General features: G+C 42.9%; 1 protein-coding gene across 6 annotated transcripts in view; it reads right to left on the bottom strand.

The window, feature by feature from the left end:
• Positions 1-22839, bottom strand: part of FGF1 (fibroblast growth factor 1) — a 52102-nt gene that overhangs the window by 9445 nt on the left and 19818 nt on the right. For 3 of the 6 annotated variants that reach the window (XM_079968016.1, XM_079968017.1, XM_079968021.1), the window contains one exon: positions 3714-3915. In XM_079968016.1, coding sequence (XP_079824142.1) covers positions 3714-3882 — 169 coding nt within the window. In that variant the 5' untranslated portion in view covers positions 3883-3915. Of the gene's footprint in view, positions 1-3713; positions 3930-4023; positions 4143-22839 lie in introns of those variants that run through there. The other 3 variants (XM_079968019.1, XM_079968018.1, XM_079968020.1) reach the window with 2 other exon arrangements.

The raw sequence follows: 22839 nt of genomic DNA, 5'->3' as shown, positions 1-22839 counted from the left end.
GGGAAGCGCAGCGCGTCTTCCCCACTGTCCCCGGACCTCCTCCGAAGGCTGGCAGTAGGGCGGAGAGACCTCCTCCCGCCGCCAGCCTTGGGATGGCTGCTCCGAAGGCTGGTGGTGGGGCGGAGAGACCTGCTCTCTGCGCCAGCCTTCGGATGGCTGTCCTGAAGACTTGCGGTGGGAGGAGGGTTTTCCTTCCCACCGCCAACTTTCAGAATGCTGTTCTGAATGTTGGCGTGGGGAGGAAAAACCATCCTCCCACCGCAAGCCCCGGGAACAGAGGAGAAGCGCTGCGCGCCTTCCCCTCTGTTCACGTACCTGTCCTGAAGGCTTGCGGTGGGGAGAAAAGCCCTTCTCCGCACCGCCAGCCTGGCAAGCGGTCTCCATAGGAATGCATTAATTGATTTTCAATGTATTCCTATGGGAAACTGTGCTTCGCAAGACGAAAAACTCGCAAGAAGAAAAAACTTGCGGAACGAATTAATTTCGTCTTGCGAGGCACCACTGTATCTGGCCTGTGCTGCCTCCCACTGCGCTGCGCTGCGCGGCTGCCCACTTCCGGGTTGGAGGAGCACTGGAAATAGCTTGCGCGCATGCGCAAGTGTTATTTCCGGTGCACATCCGGGTCAGAGGAGGCCTGTGCACATGCACACAAGCTATTCCTGGTGCTCCTCCAACCCGGAAGTGCACCAGAAATAGTGTGTGCGCACGCGTATGGGCACACGCTCCCCTGCCCTCTGGCCCACCGTGCAATTGGTGCTGGAGAAACTGGTCCGAGGCGCAGTAAGTTTGCTGACCCCTGATGCTGAGGAAGGATGCTAAACACTAGGCCATATTCATCAGGCAGCATGGGAAAACTGATTCACATTACAGGGCAACACCCAGTGCTTTTCTTCTAGGAAAAAAATGGTGCTGGCACTGTGTACCCTTGAGTACCCCCAGAAAAAAAGCACTGGCAAGACCCATTTTTTTCCTGCTTTGCAGTGTTATGGGTAGGAAACAAGTACTTTATGAAATAGTCATGTGACACCGTCCACGATGAAACTGGAAGCAATGCATTTGCTCCTAACATTGTAGTTTAGACATGCATGAAAGGCAAAAGTTTGGGAAACTGCTGCTCTTAACTGATCAAGGATAAAGTCTCTCTTAAAGCCCCGTTTAGTCAGTTTAGGACATTCTTCAGAACACACAACGCAAGGAGCAAGCACTGAATCCCAGTAAGGGAATAAAGTGTTCTTGTGCTAAGGAGGAAACTATTGGCTCCCATGCATTCTTCGTCCTTCCCACTTCCTCTCTCCATCATGTTAAAGCACAGAATAAGCATTTCAGCAGATTCTGTTCCCTCAGGAATCCATTATGAAGTGCTGTGTAGGGGGAGAGGAAAATGGATCTTGTGTTGAGAACACATCCTATACAAAACAGCGATAAAACACATTCCTTATCCATAGGACCTTCAGTTACTGTAGGGTACTGCATACGGTCCCCAAACATGGAAAGTTAATTGATATGGTCAAGTAGGAAATATGGGCAGGTAGGATTTAAGTGTTTTATAATATTGTTGGCACCAGTGCCAGGACTGCTGCTTTTCATCACTGTGCTTGACCCATCCTGAAGGTCATCAAATCATAGAATTGTAGAGTTGGAAGGGATCACACGGAGTCACGTAATTGAACCTCTTGCAAAGCCAGTCAGCTGAAAACTGGGCAAGGGTGCTGGCTTCTATGCGTAAAGTAAAAGGTAAAGGTAAAGGACCCCTGACAGTTACGTCCAGTCGTGAACGACTCTAAAGTACTCCTCTGTAATTCTAAGAGTGTATATATTTAGTTTTGGGGGCTGGGGGAGAACGCGTTGAAGGCAGTCTGTACATGATCAGAGACACTTTTATTTATTCTTTCCCATATTCCATCACTCATGGCAGAAATGACTGGCAGAATCCGCGACCAAGAGAAAGAGACGGTGGAGGAAGATTGGAAGAAATTCAAAGCTTATCTTAAGAACTGTTACAATATTGATGAGTGTTAAAATGTCAAGGGGAAGGAAGATGCAGAATTACAGCCGAAAATGTTTGATGATTTAAGGTGAAATTGAGAAAGATAACAAATTTAAATTTAATTGGCTAAAATGGTTGCTGAAAAATTGTAAAACAAGGATGTAAAAAGGGTGAGGTATGGGGAAGCCCGAGAAAGGAGGCTTATGAAAATGAAGTTAAGAACTTATATTTGTGTGTTTGTTTGTATTTGTCGATGTTTTTATGTTGTTGTGGTTGTTTTGTTTTAAAATTGGAAAACTAATAAAAATTATTTTTTTAAAAAAAAAAACATATTCCATCACTCATGCTAATTAATGATTTTGAGCCTGATTTCCTCGGTGTTCTGGGATACAGGGCATCATTTTTTCCGAGGTTTAGAGCACCATGTTCCCTGTGCTTTGGAATTTATATGTAATAACATACACAGGGCCAATGAGGGCAATTATTCAATAGGTTTGATTAAAATGAGCAGGGATAACGCTATACAATCAAGACCAACAGTACATGCAGGAGATTGCTATGGTAATGCTGCTGGCTGAAGCATGCTAAGGGCTGAGCTCGACTTTATAAGGGACATATCGCTGCCATAGATCTGCACCTCGCCTAGTAAAATTTCTTGTAAAAGGCATGTTCAGTGTAACAGTATCCCGTCAAAATTTCTCCACTTGCAGTGGGTTGGGAAATGCTGTACAAGGAGATCTCACTCCACACATTTCTCTGACTAGATACTGTCTGGGAGAATGGAGGGGAGAGATGTTGAATGGTTGTTACAGAGCAACATGCAGGACACTAGCTTCTGACTGAGGTCTATGGAAAGAGCCAGGGGATGCCCTACAGAGTGTGATGCACAATGCAGACATCCTCCTAACCAGCTGCAGTCTTTATCTTGTTGAATCTCAGGCATTCAGGCTGTGGGATCAGTGAACACACGTAAGGGAAATGCAGCAGGATGAAGCCTCTGGCTGGACCCCCAGCGGCCTCTATCTCCAAGTGTAAGATTCCCTGTCGCCTGGAAGGATCATTCTGCGCATTGCAGGGACTCTGTTCAGACGTCCTGCACACATGTCCGTTGATCACACAAATCGAACCATTATCTCCTGGCTTGCAGTTCTTTTTGGTTTTCAGCTACCTGTGTCTGTGGTTGCGGCTATGATTTGTGTTTTAGGGGTGGTGGTTTATATTTAATGGTTTAACTTACACATCGGTACATATTTAATGTTGAATTATCACAGACACAAACATTAAAAACACACGCATATGTGTGGGAAGCCTTTGGCATGCTTTAAACATCAGTGCTTGCTACATTGTCATGCAGAGGAGAAAGAGATTTGGTGTTCGGCATGTCCTAGGCTACACTCAGCTCTCATTGGTCAAGCAGAAAGCCCCCACAACAGTGCACTCTAGAATGTGCCACCAGGATCCTTTGCCAAACAGTCAAGTTCCATGGCAAATGATCAAAGGTTCCATAGTGGAGAGGTCCAGTGCTGGATATAGGGTGGTGTGAGTGGTTCCCCTGCACAGAGAACAAAGTCCAGGGGGTGCAAAACAGAGAAGATTCATAATTGAGAAGATACATTTGCGGGCCTCGCTCAGGGCACCATATTACCAAAGACCACCCTAATAGGCCACCACAATAAGGGTTTCTTTCAGTTTGAGACCCACTGATAAAAAGCAAGTAAAAGCTTACTGTGTTGGTCATTTCGATCCATTGTACCATCCACTTTGCCATCAGGAAGTATCCTCAAGAAATGCCCCCCGTTGCTGCAGTAAAGGAGTTTGGGCTTCTTGTAATTCCCCATCGGGAGATCAAACTTCTCTGTCAGAGCTGTGAATGTCGTGATTTCCCCTTCAGCCATTTCTTGAACCGTCTGGGTGTCTGGGTTTCAGTCCTGAAAGAGAATTTCTACAGGCCCATAGATAATAGCAATTGTCCCTCCCCCCCATTTTCTCCCTCACCCTCTCAACATTCCTCTATTGCTTCCACCCACCTTTCTCACCTGCATGAAATGAGAGACCAAGGGTCACAGGTTGCCCACCACTGCCTTATGAGAAGATACCAGAAGCAGAGGGGATACGGGGAAATGTTTTCATTGCTGCTTCTGAGATACTCCTGCAAAACAAACAGTGGCCGGGTGTGTGTGTGTGTGTGCTCTGCTGCCTGCTGTTTTTGATGAGGTTTTTGAATAGCAGCACCTACTGCCAAAGCAATCACAAATCAAGGGGATGGTTAAAAGAAAGTGAGGGACGGGAATCCTTTTCATCTCTGAAGAATGATCTGGGTTAGACACAAAGCTGTTTCTAAACAGAAGTTCTACTTTCAAGGTATAGGAAATGAACAGCTTGAGGCAACCCAGAGGGTGTTCCTCAAGCCAAGTGCTGCTGAAAAACTTCTCTGATTTTTTTTTTTGGGGGGGGCACATGGAAGAGCAGTAGCCAGCGCTGCAGCCAACACTGGGTTTGAGTCTCCTTCTCACCCAGTGGATGAGATACCCTCTTATACTGCTGGGCTGGAGGCAGCTATCCAGCCGAAAGCCCACAATTCAACTGAGTAGCAAAACTGTTTAGTTTCTTTTTATTTATTTTCTTTCTGTCCCGAACTGCCTGATCTTAGGGACCTCTGCTGAATGGACACAAAAATATAAAACAAAAAGTAGGACAGATATTGACAGGTCCAGTTCCAGCTCTTGTATGACCCATTTAAACTCTTGTGTCAAAGCAGATGGTCTACTGATTGCAGGTCATAGAAGATAACCTAGAAGCTCCTTGCAGCTTCTTTTCTAATATGCCATCGTCTAGTACAAATAAAATAGAAAACCAGCTCAGACCCATTTGTTTTATTTGTTAAAACAAGGAGGGCTTGACCATGATGCTTCCTTCCTGTATATACAGTGGTCTAAGGACCCAAGTGCTTCTCCAGATTGTTCTAGCAGAACAGCTCTATGAGACATTTGGAAATGATTTAGTTAATTCCACGTTGCTTCTCTCCTTTTAAGATTCGGCACTATTTTTAGAACCCATCCTTGCTTGCCAGCAGCCTTTGACTCCACAAGAGAAGTTGAATGAATACTATTTTCCACCCCCATTGTCCCGCTGTGCTAGACGTGAACGCTGTTCTCATACTTTTATGACCGTGTCGTTGGTATTCTGCACACAGCTCTCCTCATGGGCTCGCTATTATACTTTTGGCAGGGAGAGGTTGGGTTTTACGGGAATGAAAGTGTGTGTGTGTGCGCGCGCACGCAAGAGGGAGAGGAGGCAAACCAAAGACAACATAAGGGGCCTGATTTTTCTGGTTAGAGGCCTAACCCGCTTAATGATTAAAAAGCTTGGAGAGGGCCAGGAGGCTTCATCCAAGATGACATCTCCCTTCAGCACTTTGCAGCAAAGGGGGAATAGTCCAGACTAAGACACCCTGTAAGGAAAGGCTTTTGGCCTTGGCTTGGCCAGGGAAGTAATGAATGGCAGCATAAAAGCGTAGGCATCTCAGGCAATTTGGGAAGGAGTTTTGTCTACTGATTTTAGTCACTTGCACCCAGCTTCAGTTTTATTTATTTGTTTGAAAAATAATTACATACTGTTATATCATTAAAAGAAAAAAAGAAAAACCATCCAAGGGCTTCACAGCAATAATGCATAAAATATGCCATAAAGCCATATAAAAAGTTTAAAAACAGACATCAATGAACCATTGTGGACTGTCTCATTTGTAGGTAGGCATTCAGCACAATGTTTACCTGGAAATAATTTGCACTGAGCTCAGTAGCCTTCAGTAGCTCAGTTCCACTGGAACTCTCCTTGGTTGGTTGGCATCCCTTTGTCTTGGGAGACAATGGAAGGGTGTGCCTTTGGGGAACTCTCTACATGCCCTGAAATGATGCGCTTGTTTTCTCTTTGCTTCAAACAATGAGTGTGATGCCTTTGCACAGGAGTCAATACTGTGTATTTAGAGGTAATCAGACTTGGGTACACCCCCATCAAGAGAAGCTGAGGTCTTCCAGCCAAAAAGATAGGAGAATTTCCCCATGGTGACTGATATGCATAATGAACTATTTAAATACAGGCCTAGTCCCCTGGAATCTCTGCCATATCTAGTGCAAATAGAAATCCTTATTTAGCATTAATTAATTCTTGACAGTTATCAAGGAGCAGTTTCTATCAAGCAACAACTTCTATCAACCCCAGGTAATTAGATTAAACCGAAATTTACATTTCCTGCAAAAGTCCTCCACCTTTTCCTGACTGACTAATCATTGCCTTCCATGGCAATGTCTTTCACGTGATAATCCTTCACATGATAAATGTCCTTCACATGATAATCCTTTGTTTCTGAGCCCAGGCCAGTCAGAAAGTCTCCTTCCTATAACTAGGCACCTGTCCCCAAAATGTTCATTCTCTTGGGTCTGACACTCTCCAGCCTGATCCACATAACTTATTTCAAAGTTTGCCTCTCCCCCCTGGATACAGATTAGAGTAGGACATCTTTTTTCTGAGCTGGTCCCTGTACCGTTGACTCCTGTTCTCATTTCCCTGCTTCTGATTCTCTCTCTCTTTCTTTCAGGTTATTCAGGACCTTTGCAGGAAAGCCCTAGTCAATTCCCACAAGGAGAGCTCTTTCTATTTTCAGACTTTATTGGAGGGTTCTGGCCCTGGCTGTGGCTAGCTGAATAAGCTTGAACCTCTAGGCAGAACTTGTCAGATTACAAAGAAGACCCCTTGCAGAAGGCATAGCTGAATTAATGTGCAAACTTAGGGCTTCTCCACACTGGAGAGAACCGCTCTTTAGTACTCAATCAGAGCAAACAGCATACTTTGGATCTGACCCCAAATTTAATTTCAGTCCTTTGTTACAGTGGTACCTCAGGTTAAGTACTTAATTCATTCCGGAGGTCCGTTCTTAACCTGAAACTGTTCTTAACCTGAAGCACCACTTTAGCTAATGGGGCCTTCTGCTGCTGCTGCACCGCCGGAGCACGATTTCTGTTCTGATCCTAAAGCAAAGTTCTTAACCTGAGGTACTATTTCTGGGTTAGCAGAGTCTGTTACCTGAAGCGTATGTAACCTGAAGCGTATGTAACCCAAGGTACCACTGTACAGCATGTAGAGATGGTTACAAATAATCCACTTGTATAATAAATTATATTCGTGTAATTTAAATAATCAAATACAGTGATACCTTAAGTTACATATGCTTCAGGTTGCTTACGCTTCAGGTTACAGACTCCGCTAACCCAGAAATATTGCTTCAGGTTAAGAACTTTGCTTCAAGATGAGAACAGAAATCGTGCTCCTGCGGCGCAGCAGCAGCGGCAGGAGGCCCCATTAGCTAAAGTGGTGCTTCAGGTTAAAAACAGTTTCAGGTTAAGAATGGACCTCCAGAACGGATTAAGTTCTTAACCTGAGGTATCACTGTACTGTGGATTTAAATATGTGTTTTTCTTGTTTGTTAGTTAAATAAATAGTATTTTAAAAACCACTGAGACTTGTTTCCTCATATTTATCTACACTGAATTTCACTCTTCATCTGTTTTAAATCTTCTTTTGGGGGGGGGGGTGAGGTATAAACCTGAGGGAACTTTTAAAGAAATATTTTTCTTGTTCTTCCTTAAAAACAACACCACCCCCTCACTCTCCCCCACTTTCAGTTGTCTTGTAAAAACAATACTTTTGTGTCTATCCTGCCCATTACAGTAACATTTAAGTAATTGCTTATGTACAGACTCCTTGGTTTATGTGGCTGAGCGATTCCTCTTGCCAAGCAGAGAGCTGCCTCAGACATTCTGTCAGGTTATCAATATTTAATACAAAGGGATCATAAAATCTGATGGATTTCTTTATACTCATCTCATTCTGCATCAAGAGAACACATCGGAAAGAAATGAAAAGTACATTGTAAATCTAGTGGGCTGGAAGAACAAGCTAGGGGCGGGGAGAAAATTTTGTCTATATGCTTTAATAGCAAATTATTTCATATTTCATATTTGTCTATTCCTTTCCTCTCCTTCCACCTAACTTGCTTCTTCTAGATCAGTGTTTCCCAACCTTTTTCGAACTGTGGCCCCCTTCTGACCTCGTTTCCTTCCTGTGGCCCTGCTCATAGGTGTAGTTGGGGGGGCAGGGGGGGCAGCTGCCCTCCATAAGTAAAAATCAATACAAATCAGAGGTTCTACCCCCTAACAAAAATCCTGGCTACGTCCATGCTCCCCCCCCCCCGCACCGTCCTACCTGTAGAAAGGTAGCTATTTATGGTAAGTGTTTTGTTTGTAAATAAAACATGTTTTATTTATATTTTGTATAATTTGTACAAAATATATGGTTGGCCGCTAGAGAGTCCAAGTTAACTCTTCTCCCTTGCCTTGGGCCCAAACCAGATGTGAAGTGAATTAAACACTTTTAGAAAATGTAAATAGCAGCTGCAACCAGTAGTGGCACTACTACTGGCTTAAAAGGAAAGCCCAACTAGTTTTTCAGAAACCCTTTAATTTTGAGGAAACACTTGAAGTAACTGATATTATGGTTTGAAGTCTTGTTTATTCTGTTATATTTTACTCCAGGAAGACCCATTCATCCTAAATAGAACCCAATAAGGTTAACATGTATGTACAATTTTTTTAAGTGATCCCATTGAGATCCCAAGATGAAAAATTGCAGGAAGCTCTTAGAAATATAAAATAATCAATACATTTTTTTTTGAATTTTTAAAGCATTTTAGTTTTTTTTAATCACTTAATATTTTTTTTTTTAAAAAATGCAAATTAACTTTAAGATTTAAAGTAAGTCTATCATGTGCCATATCATATTAGAGCCCATGAAGTTCTGAAGAGATTGGGGGTTTTTTAGTTCTGAAATATATTAATTCTGGTCTGAGCTTTTAAGGTTTTTGTGTAGTCAAGGGCAAAATTGTCAATTTTTTGAAATTTCAAACCTTCATAACTCAAAAACTGGATGAGATAAAAAATTAAAAGCTGAGATTTGGGACCTTCTCTTACACTGAAGATGAAAGCAATATAAAATAGTAAGATAAAAGTCCCTGGATCACCTGACATGGAATTACCCTATCACAACATCTCTCTATAGTGCCCAGCTACACAACCAATGGCTTCCTTTGTAGTAAAATAGTTGACAGTAAGAACTTAAAACCACCTTCACCTTCCAGCTGAAAACTGAGCTTTTTATCTTTGTGCCTGTTTAGTTTATGTTGTGATGTTTAGCCCCTCTTGGAGTGGAGTTAGGGGCAACAAAAATGAACCTAAGTATAATTGAAAAATAAATGGGCTTTCTGCCTGTTTGGTGATGTCATTGCAACAATTTGAGGAGCCAGTTCCATGTGTTATTTGAATTCAGCTTCACTGTATTTATCAACAACTGGTTACAGATAGGTAGCCGTGTTGGTCTGCCATAGTCAAAACAAAATAAAAAAATTCCTGGTGACTTCTGTTTCAGTGTATCTGAAGAAGTGTGCATGCACACGAAAGCTCATACCAAGAACTAACTTAGTTGGTCTTTAAGGTGCTACTGGAAGGAATTTTTTTATTTTGTTTTATCAACAACTGGTTCGCTTAGTTTTGGCATGTCCCTTGAATACAACTGAAAATTGGCTTGCAAGAGTGACACCTGGTGGATATGTTTGGTGTGGCTTCACTCTCTTCCCTTGAAAAAACCTCCTACTGTACTTAGTTAAGTGCCGCCCTTCAGATATTGCAGGACTCAATATCAACCCCAGGAGCCAGTTTGACCCATGTCCAGGGGTGATCGGAGGTGTAGTATAGCAATGTCTGGAGGGTCACAAGTTCCCTATCCCTGTGTTGAGGCCATGCCCTCCCTATTGAACAAAAGTGTCATAGGCCTTGGAGTTAAATTTTGATTTTGCCACATCTGGCTTTGAAGACCAAAAAAAAAAAAAAAAAAAAGGATGAGCAAGCTCATCATTGCACCACTTGGATTTAACAAAATATCAAAGTTATATTTTTGGGGGGGATGGGAATTAAAAACTTCATTGCAGTGTCTTCTACTATTTATTATCATCTCAGATGCAATTTGAGGAAAAGTGCAACTTTTTCAAGGGCTGGAGCATCTCCCCTCAGAGGAAAAGTGACAATATTTGAGGCTTTTTCGTTTACAAAGAAAGGCAAGAAAGAAAGGGCATGATAGAGGTGTTTGAAATTATGCAAGATACGGAGAAAGCTGGTAGAGAGGGATTACCCGCCCCCTCATAATATGAAAAGTCGACGAAGCTGAATTTTGAAAGATTCTGGACAGACATAAGAAAGTATTTCTTTACATAGCACGTGACCCTTTGAAATCTGTGGACATAAGCAACTCCAGTTCATTGATTTTAACAGCTCTGCTCTGACTGTGACTTGGATAACAATGGATATCATTTACGGTATATCTCACAGCTATCACAAATATCAAACCATTGCAAATGCAAAATCCCAGTACCAGAAGCATCCTGTTACCTATTTATAATTCCACATCTGTTCACAACAGCAAACTAAATTAAGTGCATCATAACACACTATATTGGGACGCGGGTGGCACTGTGGATTAAACCACGGAGCCTAGGACTTGCCGATCAGAAGGTTGGCGGTACGAATCCCTTCAACGGGGTAAGCTCCCGCTGCTCGGTCCCTGCTCCTGCCAACCTAGCAGTTCGAAAGCACTTCAAAGTGCAGGTAGATAAATAGGTACCACTCCAGCGGGAAGGTAAACGGAGTTTCTGTGCACTGCTCTGGTTCACCAGAACCTGTTTAGTCATGCTGGCCACATGACCCGGAAGCTGTACGCCGGCTCCCTCGGCCAGTACAGCGAGATGAGCGCTGCAACCCCAGAGTCAGCCACCACTGGACCTAATGGTCAGGGGTCCCTTTACCTTTACCTTTTTCACACACTATATTATATATATAAAATCTCCTCTTTGTGAACTTAGAAGAGAAAGCCGTGTTTCAGCAACCTGTCGCACTTCTGCCCCAAAACACTATGAATTGCAAGTAAGGAAGAGAACTTTATTCAGGCTCATAACAGCATGGGCTCAGTACATGAGCAAGGCAAGAGATCAGGGGTACCAACTTGAATAAAATGTTGTGGGGGCCCAGGTAAGCCCCGCCCCACATAATCAATCACATGACGCAATGCGCACACACCATTTGAATAGGAATGCCCATCAACTTTGTGGGGTCCCGGCCACCTCAAATATCTTATTGTGGGGGACCAAGCCCCCATGGCCCCTAGGAGTTGGCTCCTCTGCAAGAGATGCAGGATTGAGTGCAAGCATCAGAGATGTCCCAACGGCCCCCGCTCCCAAGCTTTTAAAGATGAGCTGCCATGAGATTCTCTCAACATCCAAGATCGCTACGTATTCAAATGTGCACTCTGCCTGGGTAGGTGTGTCTGATCCCACCTACAGAGGTGACACCTGGCTCCTGGTGATGAGCCTGGGTCCTGCCCCTTTGACCCCTCCTCTGCCTGCTCAGCCCCTCCCACTAGTGAGTTGAAGTCCCATCCCCTCACTCCCCAATGGGCAAGGCTGACCAAAGACATTTCGGCGCCTGAGGCAAACCACAAAATGACATCCTCCCTCAGTCAGGAAGGAAGGGATGAGGGAAGAGCTACATCAGGAAGAAGTGTGGGGAGGGGGATAAAGCTCCACATCAGGATGGCTTTAAAAGAGGATGAGACAAATTCATGGAGAATAAGACTATCAGTGGCTACTTGTGGTTCCCTCACTGCGAGAAGTGAAGCTACAGGGAATCAGGCAGAGGTCCTTCTTGGTAGTGGCGCCTGCCCTGTGGAATGCCCTCCCATCAGATGTCAAGGAAATAAACAACTATCCAACTTTTAGAAGACATCTGAAGGCAGCCCTGTTTAGGGAAGTTTTTAATGTTTGATGTTTTATTCTGTTTTTAATGTTCTGTTGAAAGCCGCCCAGAGTGGCTGGGAAATCCAGCCAGATGGGCACGGTAGAAATAACAATTTTTTATTATTATTACATTATTATTTTTATTAATAGTCACAATGCCTATGGTCTACCTCCACTGTCAGAGTCATCAAGCGTCTGAATATCATTTGCTGGGAATCACAGGTAGGCCGAGTGCTGCTGCACCCATGTCCAGCTTTCAGGTTTCCCACAGCATAGCTGTCAACTTTCAGATTTGAAAATAAGAGATCAGCAGCCTCAAAAATAAGGGATCAGCAGCCTCACCTGTCCCAGGGACAGTCTACGGGATATCTAACAATCTGGGATAGCAGCAGGAAGCAGCGGGAAACGGCGCTGGAATAAGGGAATTTACCACAAAAAAGGGAAGGTTGACAGCTATGTCCCACAGGCACAGGGTGCTGGATGAGATGGGCTTGTGGCCTGATCCAGCCGGGTTCTCCTTATGTTCTGAATTACTTTTGCATTCATATTCAAGTAAGAAAATTGTTCATTGCAGAGAGACAGTTCTGACATCTATACAGAGGAGAAATGTTTTGCATTAAAAACATACTTCTTGTTTTCTCTGCCTAAGGCAAGCTGCTTTTCTAGCATTGCCAACATAGAATCATAGACTTGCAGAGCTGGAAGGGACTACGAGGTTTATCTAGCACAGCCCCCTACAATGCAGGAATCTTTTCCCAAGGTGAGGCTCGAACCCTGACCCTGAGATTAAGAGTCTCATGCCATAATCTATTTTATTCATAGAAGAGGATATGAAATATTTCTTTTTTGCAATTAAAAATGTGTGATCTAACTACAATTACTGTTCTCTGATTAATCCCCAAACGGCTAGAAAGACTCTCATGATTAGAGGCAAAAATGCAAACCAATCCGTATTCAAACTATGTTTGAATTATACTCAAAAGGAAATCACAATACTTATGGTACCTTTTGCCAAATACAGAGCAATTCTAAAACATCTGCATTAATGTTGCTTGCTCTTTATTGTAGTGCCAATACTCAACAAGTTAAAAATTTACTTGTATTTCAAGCATGTAAAGGCTTCTCCCCCCCCCCCCCCGGACCAATCTTAAACCTTATATCAAGTGATGCAAATTAAATTGCCCCCCAAGCCACATTTTCATAGCAGTGACTGTATATTAACTCCTGGATCTTTTATTCAGGTTTATTAAGCATTTAACTTTTCAATAAAGTTTTGAAAATTAAAAATCTTTCCCTTTTTAGGTGAAATTGTTGCACTAAGGCAACAGAGTGCTTTGTTGTTGTTTAGTCGTTTAGTCGCGTCCGACTCTTCGTGACCCCATGGACCAGAGCACGCCAGGCACTCCTGTCTTCCACTGTCTCCCGCAGTTTGGTCAAACTCATGTTTGTAGCTTCGAGAACACCGTCCAACCATCTCGTCCTCTGTCACAGAGTGCTTTAATCCACTTTAATTGTGCAAATGTAATTTTCCAATAAGCATCTGAAGTCCTGACACAGAATACTGACAATCTGAAGGTAACTTCCTTGGCACTGCTCCTTACAGCTTCCTAAAGACCCCTCTGCTTGCTTTAAGATTTTGGCTATAATATGTTGGCATTAACTGTCTATGATAAACTAAGAAGGCCCTTAAGTTCTGCAGTGTCCTTGCTCACTTCCTTTATGTGTAAAATCAAAATACTGTAGATTACTGGATTACTTATGGCATAAAGGGATGCAAAGAAGTGATGCGAGGTGAATAGTGTTTAGGTCTGAATAATCTAAGACATAAAAATAAAAAAATGACCAATGTATTTCCAGTGAAGGGATTTTTATAATAACCATCTTAAGAAACACTCCTTTAAAAAAGTATCTAAGTTTAAAACAATCACAGAAGCTTTAAGATTACAAAGGAATTGTTGCCTAAAATGTATTCTCTATTATTGGAACCAGCATAGCATACTGGAAATAAATAAAAGGGAGGAAAGGAAAAGTGTTTCCACCCTTGAAGCCTAACATTGTATCAGTCTTAAATAAAACATTATAAATTTTTATATTGTTAGGATTTTATCCCATGGAAGATAAACAAGATTGCAAAAATGAGAAAGAGACATTTTACTGCTATGGTAGACAGGAGTTTCAGAATATCTGCTGCTCCTGTCCTAAAATCCATCTATATTGGAAAATAAGAGTGCATGCACATTATTTACACTTCTATACAACTTGAACAGATCATGTAGAGCCTCAAAGCATCACCATCCCAACAGACCTTGCTTCCCCATTAGGGTTCCAGGGAAGCCCCAAGTCACAGACTTGGGACCAGGTCAGAGCAGAGATGCCTTTGTCCTCCAGCTTCCAACATCAGCCAAACTTCACTCTCTCACACAGCTCCTTTCTTGGCCTATTGTTCACCATCCTAGGATGAGGTGGCATCTAGCGAGGTGAGGCAGTAAAAGGCCCACCCATTTGTCTCTATGGAAATCTCTTTGGGCATGTAAATGGAGGTACTTAATTGAACAGCTGAGGCCATTACCTTAACAGAAAGGCTAGTCTGACCGGTTCAGCAAGCTTTCTCTCAGGGACTCTAGCCTCACATATACAGGATCACAGGTTTGGAAGGGATCCATACGTATCATCCAGACTGATCCCCGTGCCCCGTGTATGTATGTGTGTGAGACACACACACACACACACACACACACACAGGTATCTCGGGTTACATACACTTCAGGTTACATACGCTTCAGGTTACACACTCCGCTAAACCAGAAATATTACCTCAGGTTAAGAACTTTGCTTCAGGATGAGAACAGAAATCGCGTGGCGGTGGAGCGGCGGCAGCAGGAGGCCCCATTAGCTGAAGTGGTGCTTCAGGTTAAGAACAGTTTCAGATTAAGAACGGACCTCCGGAACGAATTTAGTACTTAACCTGAGGTACCACTGTATATATATATATATATATACATATACATATACATATACATATACATATACATATATATATATATATATATATATATATATATATTGCCCTGCCTATTTAGAACAGGAATTGATGGATCTGTGTCCCTCCAGATATTGTTTAACTACAACTCCCATAATCCCTGGCCATTAGCCATGCTGACTAGGGCTGATGAAAGTCGAAATCCACAGGTTAGCCATCCCTGATTTAGAGCTAAGCAAAAGTACTTTGAAACAGTTTGCACATCTGTATGCTTCAGGAATAATTCATATATCCCTAGCTTATTCCTTCCTTTGTTCCTAATGCTACCTTAAGAGAGTGCAGTCAAGAGAGCAGTTAATTCCATGTGCTTCTCTTCCTCTCTGCTATAAAAAGATGCAAATCTGTACAGGTAATTCATGCTGTGTTAATGATCATTGAGAACTAGCTTCTGTATTAGGAGTTAACTAAAATGTTCTTAGCCTTTGTTAGGTGAAAACATGCTATGAGTATTTAATCCACTATGAACTCCTTCTGTGGAATCAAACCAAAGAATCTATCCCACAAATCATGAAAAAATATTTGCTCACCTGGTGACAATGGTCTCCCAGAAAGAAATTCTCTGCTGGAGTTTAGCATTTTACAGGTAAGGCTCTCACAATCAACCTGCTGAACTAGCAACCGTCATATGAATCCATTGATTCATTTGTTGATCAAGAGAAAACATCAGACCCATGTGCACCTTTTGCTTCAGAGTTCTGTCTGTATGTATCAGTGGGGCGTAACCTTAAGGCTGCCTGACCATTTCCTTCTACGTGGACAACAAAAAGAAATCCTAAGGCAGGCCGACTGGTCTCTGTGGTGTTCGTGTTTGGTGAGTAACTTAATCATGATACAGTAACTGGGAACATTTAGTAGTTCTAGTGGAGAGAAGTTTACATTATCTGTAGACTCCAGAAGAAAAATAAATTACGGCTTATTAAGCAGAGGCAAAAGAATGTTGGCTTCATTTCACTGTTTTCTGAGTAATCTTGTGTCCACATCAAACAATATAATCTTTGCTTGAGTCTCTTTGGTTTAAAATGGAAAGTGTCATTAGTCATCGTGGTCAACAGAAGGCATCAAGCATGCAGGCAGAGGCCATACACCACAACAAAAGTAATCACCCCATTCTTCTAACACACCCACCCACAAATACACACAAACACACACACTACAGCTTCTGCACCTGAGAACATGAAGAAGGTGTCACTTGGATTGTTATTGATCAGTTTTGATCGTTCCAAAGAAAATTCAGAAATGTTGACACTCAAAGGAGCCAGCTTAAGCCAGCTCAAAGAGATAGTGCTTAGAAGGCTGGACTTAAATTGAGGAGAAAGAAAAGTGGGTGACTGTAACCTTAGGCTCATCACTATCCCTTAGACTTGCAGGGTTGTTGTGAGGAGACACACAATATATGCCATGTTGAGTTCTTTGGAGAAAGGGTGGGGAAGAAACCAAATAATTGGTTTCAACCATCCCACAACCTCAACCAACCACTACTGAAACAAGACCCAAGTATGCATGGCTGTATTATGTGCTCACATTCATCCCTTGTTCTCCATGCCACTTCTGTGCCTCTCCAGTCTTTGCAATGTGGTACCCTTGTATTGTATCTCCCCTGTAAAGTGTCCAGGGTATCTTCAACCACAGTCGCAAAATGATCCCACTCAACCCCAATCAATGTAAAAATAATTAACGTGTCTTGCTTATCCTATGAATTCATCTGAGGGGATTGCGGCTGCTGAGGTGTGGTAATATCAGTTTACAGAATGCAGCCTCAAGTTGCCTCACATCACTGAAAAGAGTTTGGCTAGGACTTCAGCTGTTTGTGTTGAGATTCACTGATCTTCCCAGCCAATGTGGTGTAGTGGTTAAGAGCGGTAGACTCGTAATCTGGGGAACCAGGTTCGCGCTGCTGGGTGACCTTGGGCCAGTCACACTTCTCTGAAGTCTCTCAGCCCCACTCACCTCACAGAGTGTTTGTTGTGGGGGAGGAAGGAAAAGGAGAATGTTAGCCGCTTTGAGACTCCTTTGGGTAGTGATAAAGCGGGATATCAAATCCAAACTCCTTCTCCTCCTCTTCTTCTTCTCTTTACTACTTTGGTAGCAGAATAATGCATAATAACCTTCTCTTGCTAGTTTTTTTTTTTTAAATGATACAGCAAATGTCACACGGAAGCTGTGTTAAAGTGATTTGGATACATTTTGAGATCCAGGTTTAACCATTGAGAAAGGTTGATATTTTTGAATAAAAACCATTGTAGAAAAACAAAATACTTTATTCCTTATTGACAACCTTGTGAGGTTAAATGGGGCCAGATATTCACCCCACCTTCCCCTTCTCCACCTCCTCATTCTTTTTTCTGTATGACACAGGCCTAAATGTCAGACCACAAAAACAATACTGCTGAGGTTTGTTTGGTGTCTTGCTGCAGGTGTGGCTTCCTTAGCAGAAAGATCCTGTCCTGAACCACCTCCTACAGAGGTAGTTAGCCATTTCCTCCTCTGTATTTCAGAAAAACAGAGCAATCTCCCCTGGACTAAGGCGAGGCCTTTAATACGTTTATTTCACCATGCCATTTATAGACACCATTCTATCCCTTTTCCTCTGTCTCTTTATTTGTGTCTTTGGGGTCCGAAAATATAAATGGCCAGTTGTTTGTGGTCAGCAGGCCGGCCACTCACAGCTAGGCCCTATCCGCTGACCCCAGGAGTTGACGTAATATGGGACATGCTCCATCTTGTGGATTTTGCTGTCATGCGTGCACATATAGGCTCCATCCAAGGAGAAGGCGTTATGTTTCGTTTATTTATGGCATTTCTTTATCATAAAGTCCACTATGTCAGTTTATGGCATTAATGCCACAAAAACCAATCGATTCCAAAAAAGAAGAACAAAGAGAAAAACAGAAACAGACCAGCACAAAAAGCAGCATAAAGCCACCATAAAAACAACCTGAGAGATGACGCTATTTGTGTAATAGTCCAGATTTAGGCAACTGAAAACAATTGGTTTCCCTTGAACACTACCATGAGAGGCAAAGTCAAACTAATGCAGCATCCAGCCCTGGAGTCCATTTCTGACACAGATTTAGAAAAAAAAGGGGGTCCTGGTACTGCATACCCTTGAATACCCCCATTAAAAATGTGCTGGTTTTCACTGTAACCAGCAGGTGCACCTAATGGCTAGGGCCAGGCTTAGAGGCAGGGCCAACCCAAGACATTTTGCTGTTTGAGGCAAAGGACAAGACTGTATACACACACACACAATTCTACATACAGAAGGCAATTGGACACATAGTTGAATCTCACTTATATCCTCCACAGCACCTGAGAGCCACTCTGCTTGAAACCACTCTGCTGGTGGTTTTGCTTCCCCCCTCTAGACGCCTAAGTGACCCTCTTGGTCTTCCCTGATCCTCTTGACAAAAACAAAACAAAGCACAAAAAATTCTCACAAAAAAGCAAAGGAGTAAATGAAGGGTTTTCAGTGCTATAACACCGGACAAAATTATAAGCTTGAGTCGCCAGTACTTTTAGCCCAGGCCTTTCTGCAAAAAATAAAATAAAAATAAAAAAGTAGTCTGGGTGCTTTTGTAATTGAAACCTGTGAATAGATGCACTTTTTCTGTTGTGAAAGAAACTTTACTGGGAATAGAAATCTGGTCCCATGACTACATACAGTGCTATATTCCCTCATACTCAAGCTATCCTGCACAAACACACAGAGGGGTGTCATAATGATAAAAACGAAAACAGAAATAGTTAGTAAGGAAAATATTAAGTACTCTTTCTGTGCCCTTTTTCTGTTTAGAATATTCCCTCAAAGTGTTTTTCCCCTTTTAAAAGGGGATCTATTTATGTTTTCATGGAATATGCAGCAAGGCCATAAGTTTCTACTTACTAGTGGAAAGAAAGATACATGTTAAGCTACATGTGTGAAGCTATGTGAACTTAAAACCACAGACCACCACGTCTTCTTTTACGGTGGCCAATATGATCACATTCAATTGCCCTTCTCTCTCTCTCCAGTGCAATATGCCCTCTTCCTAAAGAAATCCAAGTTCTCCCGAACCTTGCATTGTACAATTGTAGAATTGTCTCCATGAGCCTTTAGATTATTTGAGGGGAATCTGGAACATTTGAGAGCTTGTAAAACTGGATCCTGGGAGACTCATCAGGGATATTTCAGAGCATAGCTGTCAACTTTTCCCTTTTCTTGAGAGGAATCCTGTTCGGAATAAGGAAATTTCCCTTAAAAAAAGGGAAACATTGACAGCTATGTTTCAGAGTTGACTATCAATTTAACTAAGTAACCCAGTATGTTCTTCCTTCAGTATACTATAGCAACGGAAATGTCTGTATGTGCCAAACTCAAGCTATTTCATATATATATATAAAGTAGACTCAAAATATTACACTGCTCCAGTGTGCCATGCCTACTTATCTTAATCCCAGCAAAAGGTCACAATCAAGAGGGTTTTGTCAAGAAGCCAGATATACCAAATGATGTGGCAAACTCCTGGTGACTAAAATTGCCTATATGTATTTCTGAAAGCTGGGTCTCCCCATCCCTATCTGACTTGACTCATACCCCTGCCCTTCCCACAGCATTTAAGGGACAAGTCACACTTCAAATGTAAAAGGGACCCATTTTTAACTGGTAAGATATATATGCACAGTGAGCACCATGAACATTTAAATGGCTGGATTTCACATGGAAATTAAACTTGATTGCTGCTCCTGTGTGTTTTGCAGTGAAACCTGCCCATCTATTTAAAATGTATGTGTTTCATGATTTTCCGCCACTTCAATTTGTGTTTGTATGTGGTTTGATATGTTAATTTGAGTACATTTTGCACCTGATGTTAGTAAACACGGAAAACTGGCCCTAAGAGTTTCTTCCCTTATGATCAGTGCTTAAAACAACAATACATGGCACTTCTAGATGACCTGCTTATTGAGCATTCATCCTGATTATGGCATTTGAAATTCACATTTTGCACCTGGCTATTGGCCATTTGAATGAGGTCAGGTGATACAACAGCTTTGTCTGATCCGTGATTGCTCATTCACACATGCAGGTCATCACTCAATATTGCATTCTTCAAGCAATAGACATGCATATCTGAATGAGTTCTTTATTTCACTTCATATACACAGCATGGTATTCCCACCATATGCATAGCCAGCTTGACATCACATCAGTGGCGTAGCGTGGGGGGTGCAGGGGGGGCCGGCCGCACCGGCCGCAACATCTGGGGGTTAGGGTTAGGGGGCGCAAATCCACGGGTTAGGGGGTGCAAATTACTTGCCTTGCCCCGGGTGCTGACAACCCACGCTACGCCACTGCATCACATTGTTTGTGGATCAGAAAAGGTTGGATAGGCACTGAGCTAAACAGACACAACAAACAGCTTTAGTGAAATAATGTTTCTATGCACATAGGCCAGCTGAGAAGTGGAGGAAGACAGAATGCTGAGACTGTATCATTCCAAAAAGAAGCATGGGCTTCGGTTGATTGACAGAAAATGAACAGCTCTCCAGCAGAGGGTGCTCGAGGTGAAGCTGAAGGAAAGGTTTGTTGGTATAACAATTCCAAATACCCAGCTGCACTGATAAGAATCCACCCAGCTTTTCACCGTGTTTAGGCACCATGGGAAGAAAGGATGAGGAACGGCTATAGCATTCACTTGATATTGCTGGAATTTACTGACTTTGGCACAGTCTGCCTGGTATGAGGAGTTACTGTGTTAAATAGTATCAGCTCTTAAATCAGAGTTTTCTTCATATCTTTCTTGGTAAACCCTTCAGTTCTTTGGATTCTTATTTTGTTTCAATTTGTTACTGAATGCATAAGCCACCTTTCCTCCAATAAAGCTCAAGACATCATACATATATGGTTCCTGTGCCTGCATTTTGTCCTTATAACAACCCTGTGAGGTAAGCTTGGCTGAAAGAGTTACTGCTCCAAAGTCACCTTTATGGCTTGCCTGACATTTTCAGACAGCAGATAGATACTGGGTGGGACGGGGAACGAGACAGAGCAAACAGAGCTATGTGTGCCACGTGGTCCACCTTGTCCTCTCTAAGGTAGCTCTCAGGTACTGTGGAAGGCACAAGTAAGAGTCAAGTATCTGACTGGTTGGCATTTGTATGTCCAATTGGTGGACGTAACCTTCTTGTCCTTTACCTCAGGTTGCAAAATGTATGGGGGTAGGGAGCGCTGCCTCTAAACCTAGTCATGACAGTGCACCTGCCAGTTGCAGAAGAAACTCCAAAGGCTTGGCTTCAGAGCATCCATTCTATTTCCACCCGGGATAAGTAAGCACTGTGATTCACTTTCTCTCTGCCTCCTGTATTTTCCTGCCCACCTCTAGCTCACTTGAGGCAAGAACATGACTACTTTGCGTGTAACCACTTACCCTTCATGAATCTTTCACTTTCCCAGTAGTAAAAGTCAGATCTTAAGACTCTGGCTCACAGTCAGTGCTGGATTCCACCCCACCCCAACCCCCTCACAAAAGTAAGCAAGTCTACCAAAGCCCATGCATCTACTTTTGTGCCCAGTTGTCTCATGTAAAGACTCCAAGAGCAGTATGGCCAATTTCCCAACACTAGCTTTTTCACCAGAACACATAAAAGAACAAGTGCGTAGAAACAACTAGCAGATTTGGAAACAGGAGGCTTTTTGGGTGAGGGGCTCTTAATCGTCCCCTCCCCCCGCTTCCTGAATGGGACCCCCTCCTCCATCTTCTTGCCACCATTGAGTGGCGTAGCATGGGGACCACAGAGCAGGTTGCCCCAGGTGCAAAATTTCAGCACCCAGTACTGCCTTAATACAGCTTCTGTTGCTGGGTTCCATTGAAAACTGCTTCTCCATGCGAACCAGAAAGTGACCTCTCCAGACAACAGAAGGACTCTTCTTTTCTTATCTTTGCGGCTGCAATCTCCTGGGTGACCTGGACGCTGTTAGGCAATTGAATGTACATGTGTACTCTCTCTGTTTCTCTCCCACCCACCCCTCTGTTTAACTCCGGGTGCTGGCAACCCATGCTAGGCCACCATTGCAATTTGCCTGTGCCCATTCACTTGCCTTTCTCTGAGCTTCACAGGCAACACCTCCCAAAGGGAGAGGACAGGGCAGAATGAGGTGAGTGATGCTTCTTTTTGTTCCTCTCTCTGTTCCCTTGGAGGGAGTAGATGGACAAGGTGACAGCAGCAAGTAGGGAGGACCATGGGGACAGGAGACACCCAGGATTGGCAGTGGGCCCCTACTGAGGCATGGGACTCAGCAGGTGTCTAATGATGCCAACTCAGCAGAAGTGAGTCTCCAAATTCAGTCTTTCATCACATTTAAACTGGCTTGAACAATGCGGTGGGGTAGGTGGAAATAAGCAAATCAAATGCCTGCTTGGGAACTCCAAATTCTGTGCTTGGAATAAATCATGTAAATAAAAAAATAGGCACAAATGTTTGACCTGCATTATCTATTCCAGTTATAAACATTTGGGAAAGCTGGCAAGGCTAAGAACACATGGGGTTGTTTTTTTATTTACTTATGTTTATTACAGAAAGTGCTGGCTAGTCCTAAGGGCCAGGGAGGGTTAGAAGGAATTATTTTGATAAGGCTCACCTAGATTTTTAAGATTCCAGAAACAGATTCTATGCTGAATGCATAGATGATGAATAACACTGACCACAAGGTTATCAAAATAAAAATGTCCGTTAAAACCCATAACCTACAATAGTCCTAGATGAGTATGCAGATAGAGGCATCCAGAGAACTGGTTTAATAACGTAAATCAGCAATTTCTCCGAGATGAGAAAACAGTTGGCAGAATCGGGTCAACAGTGTGTCAGAGAAGGGCTGCCCCCAAGCTATTTATATATTGGAAGGCTTATGTTGCTTTCCGGTAAGCTGCTGTTCCCAAGCAA

This window comes from Podarcis cretensis, assembly GCF_951804945.1.
Source record: "Podarcis cretensis genome assembly, chromosome: 2".
Lineage (NCBI taxonomy): Eukaryota > Metazoa > Chordata > Lepidosauria > Squamata > Lacertidae > Podarcis > Podarcis cretensis.
Note: the sequence above shows the minus strand (reverse complement) of the source record. Positions and strands in the feature narration are given on the sequence as shown.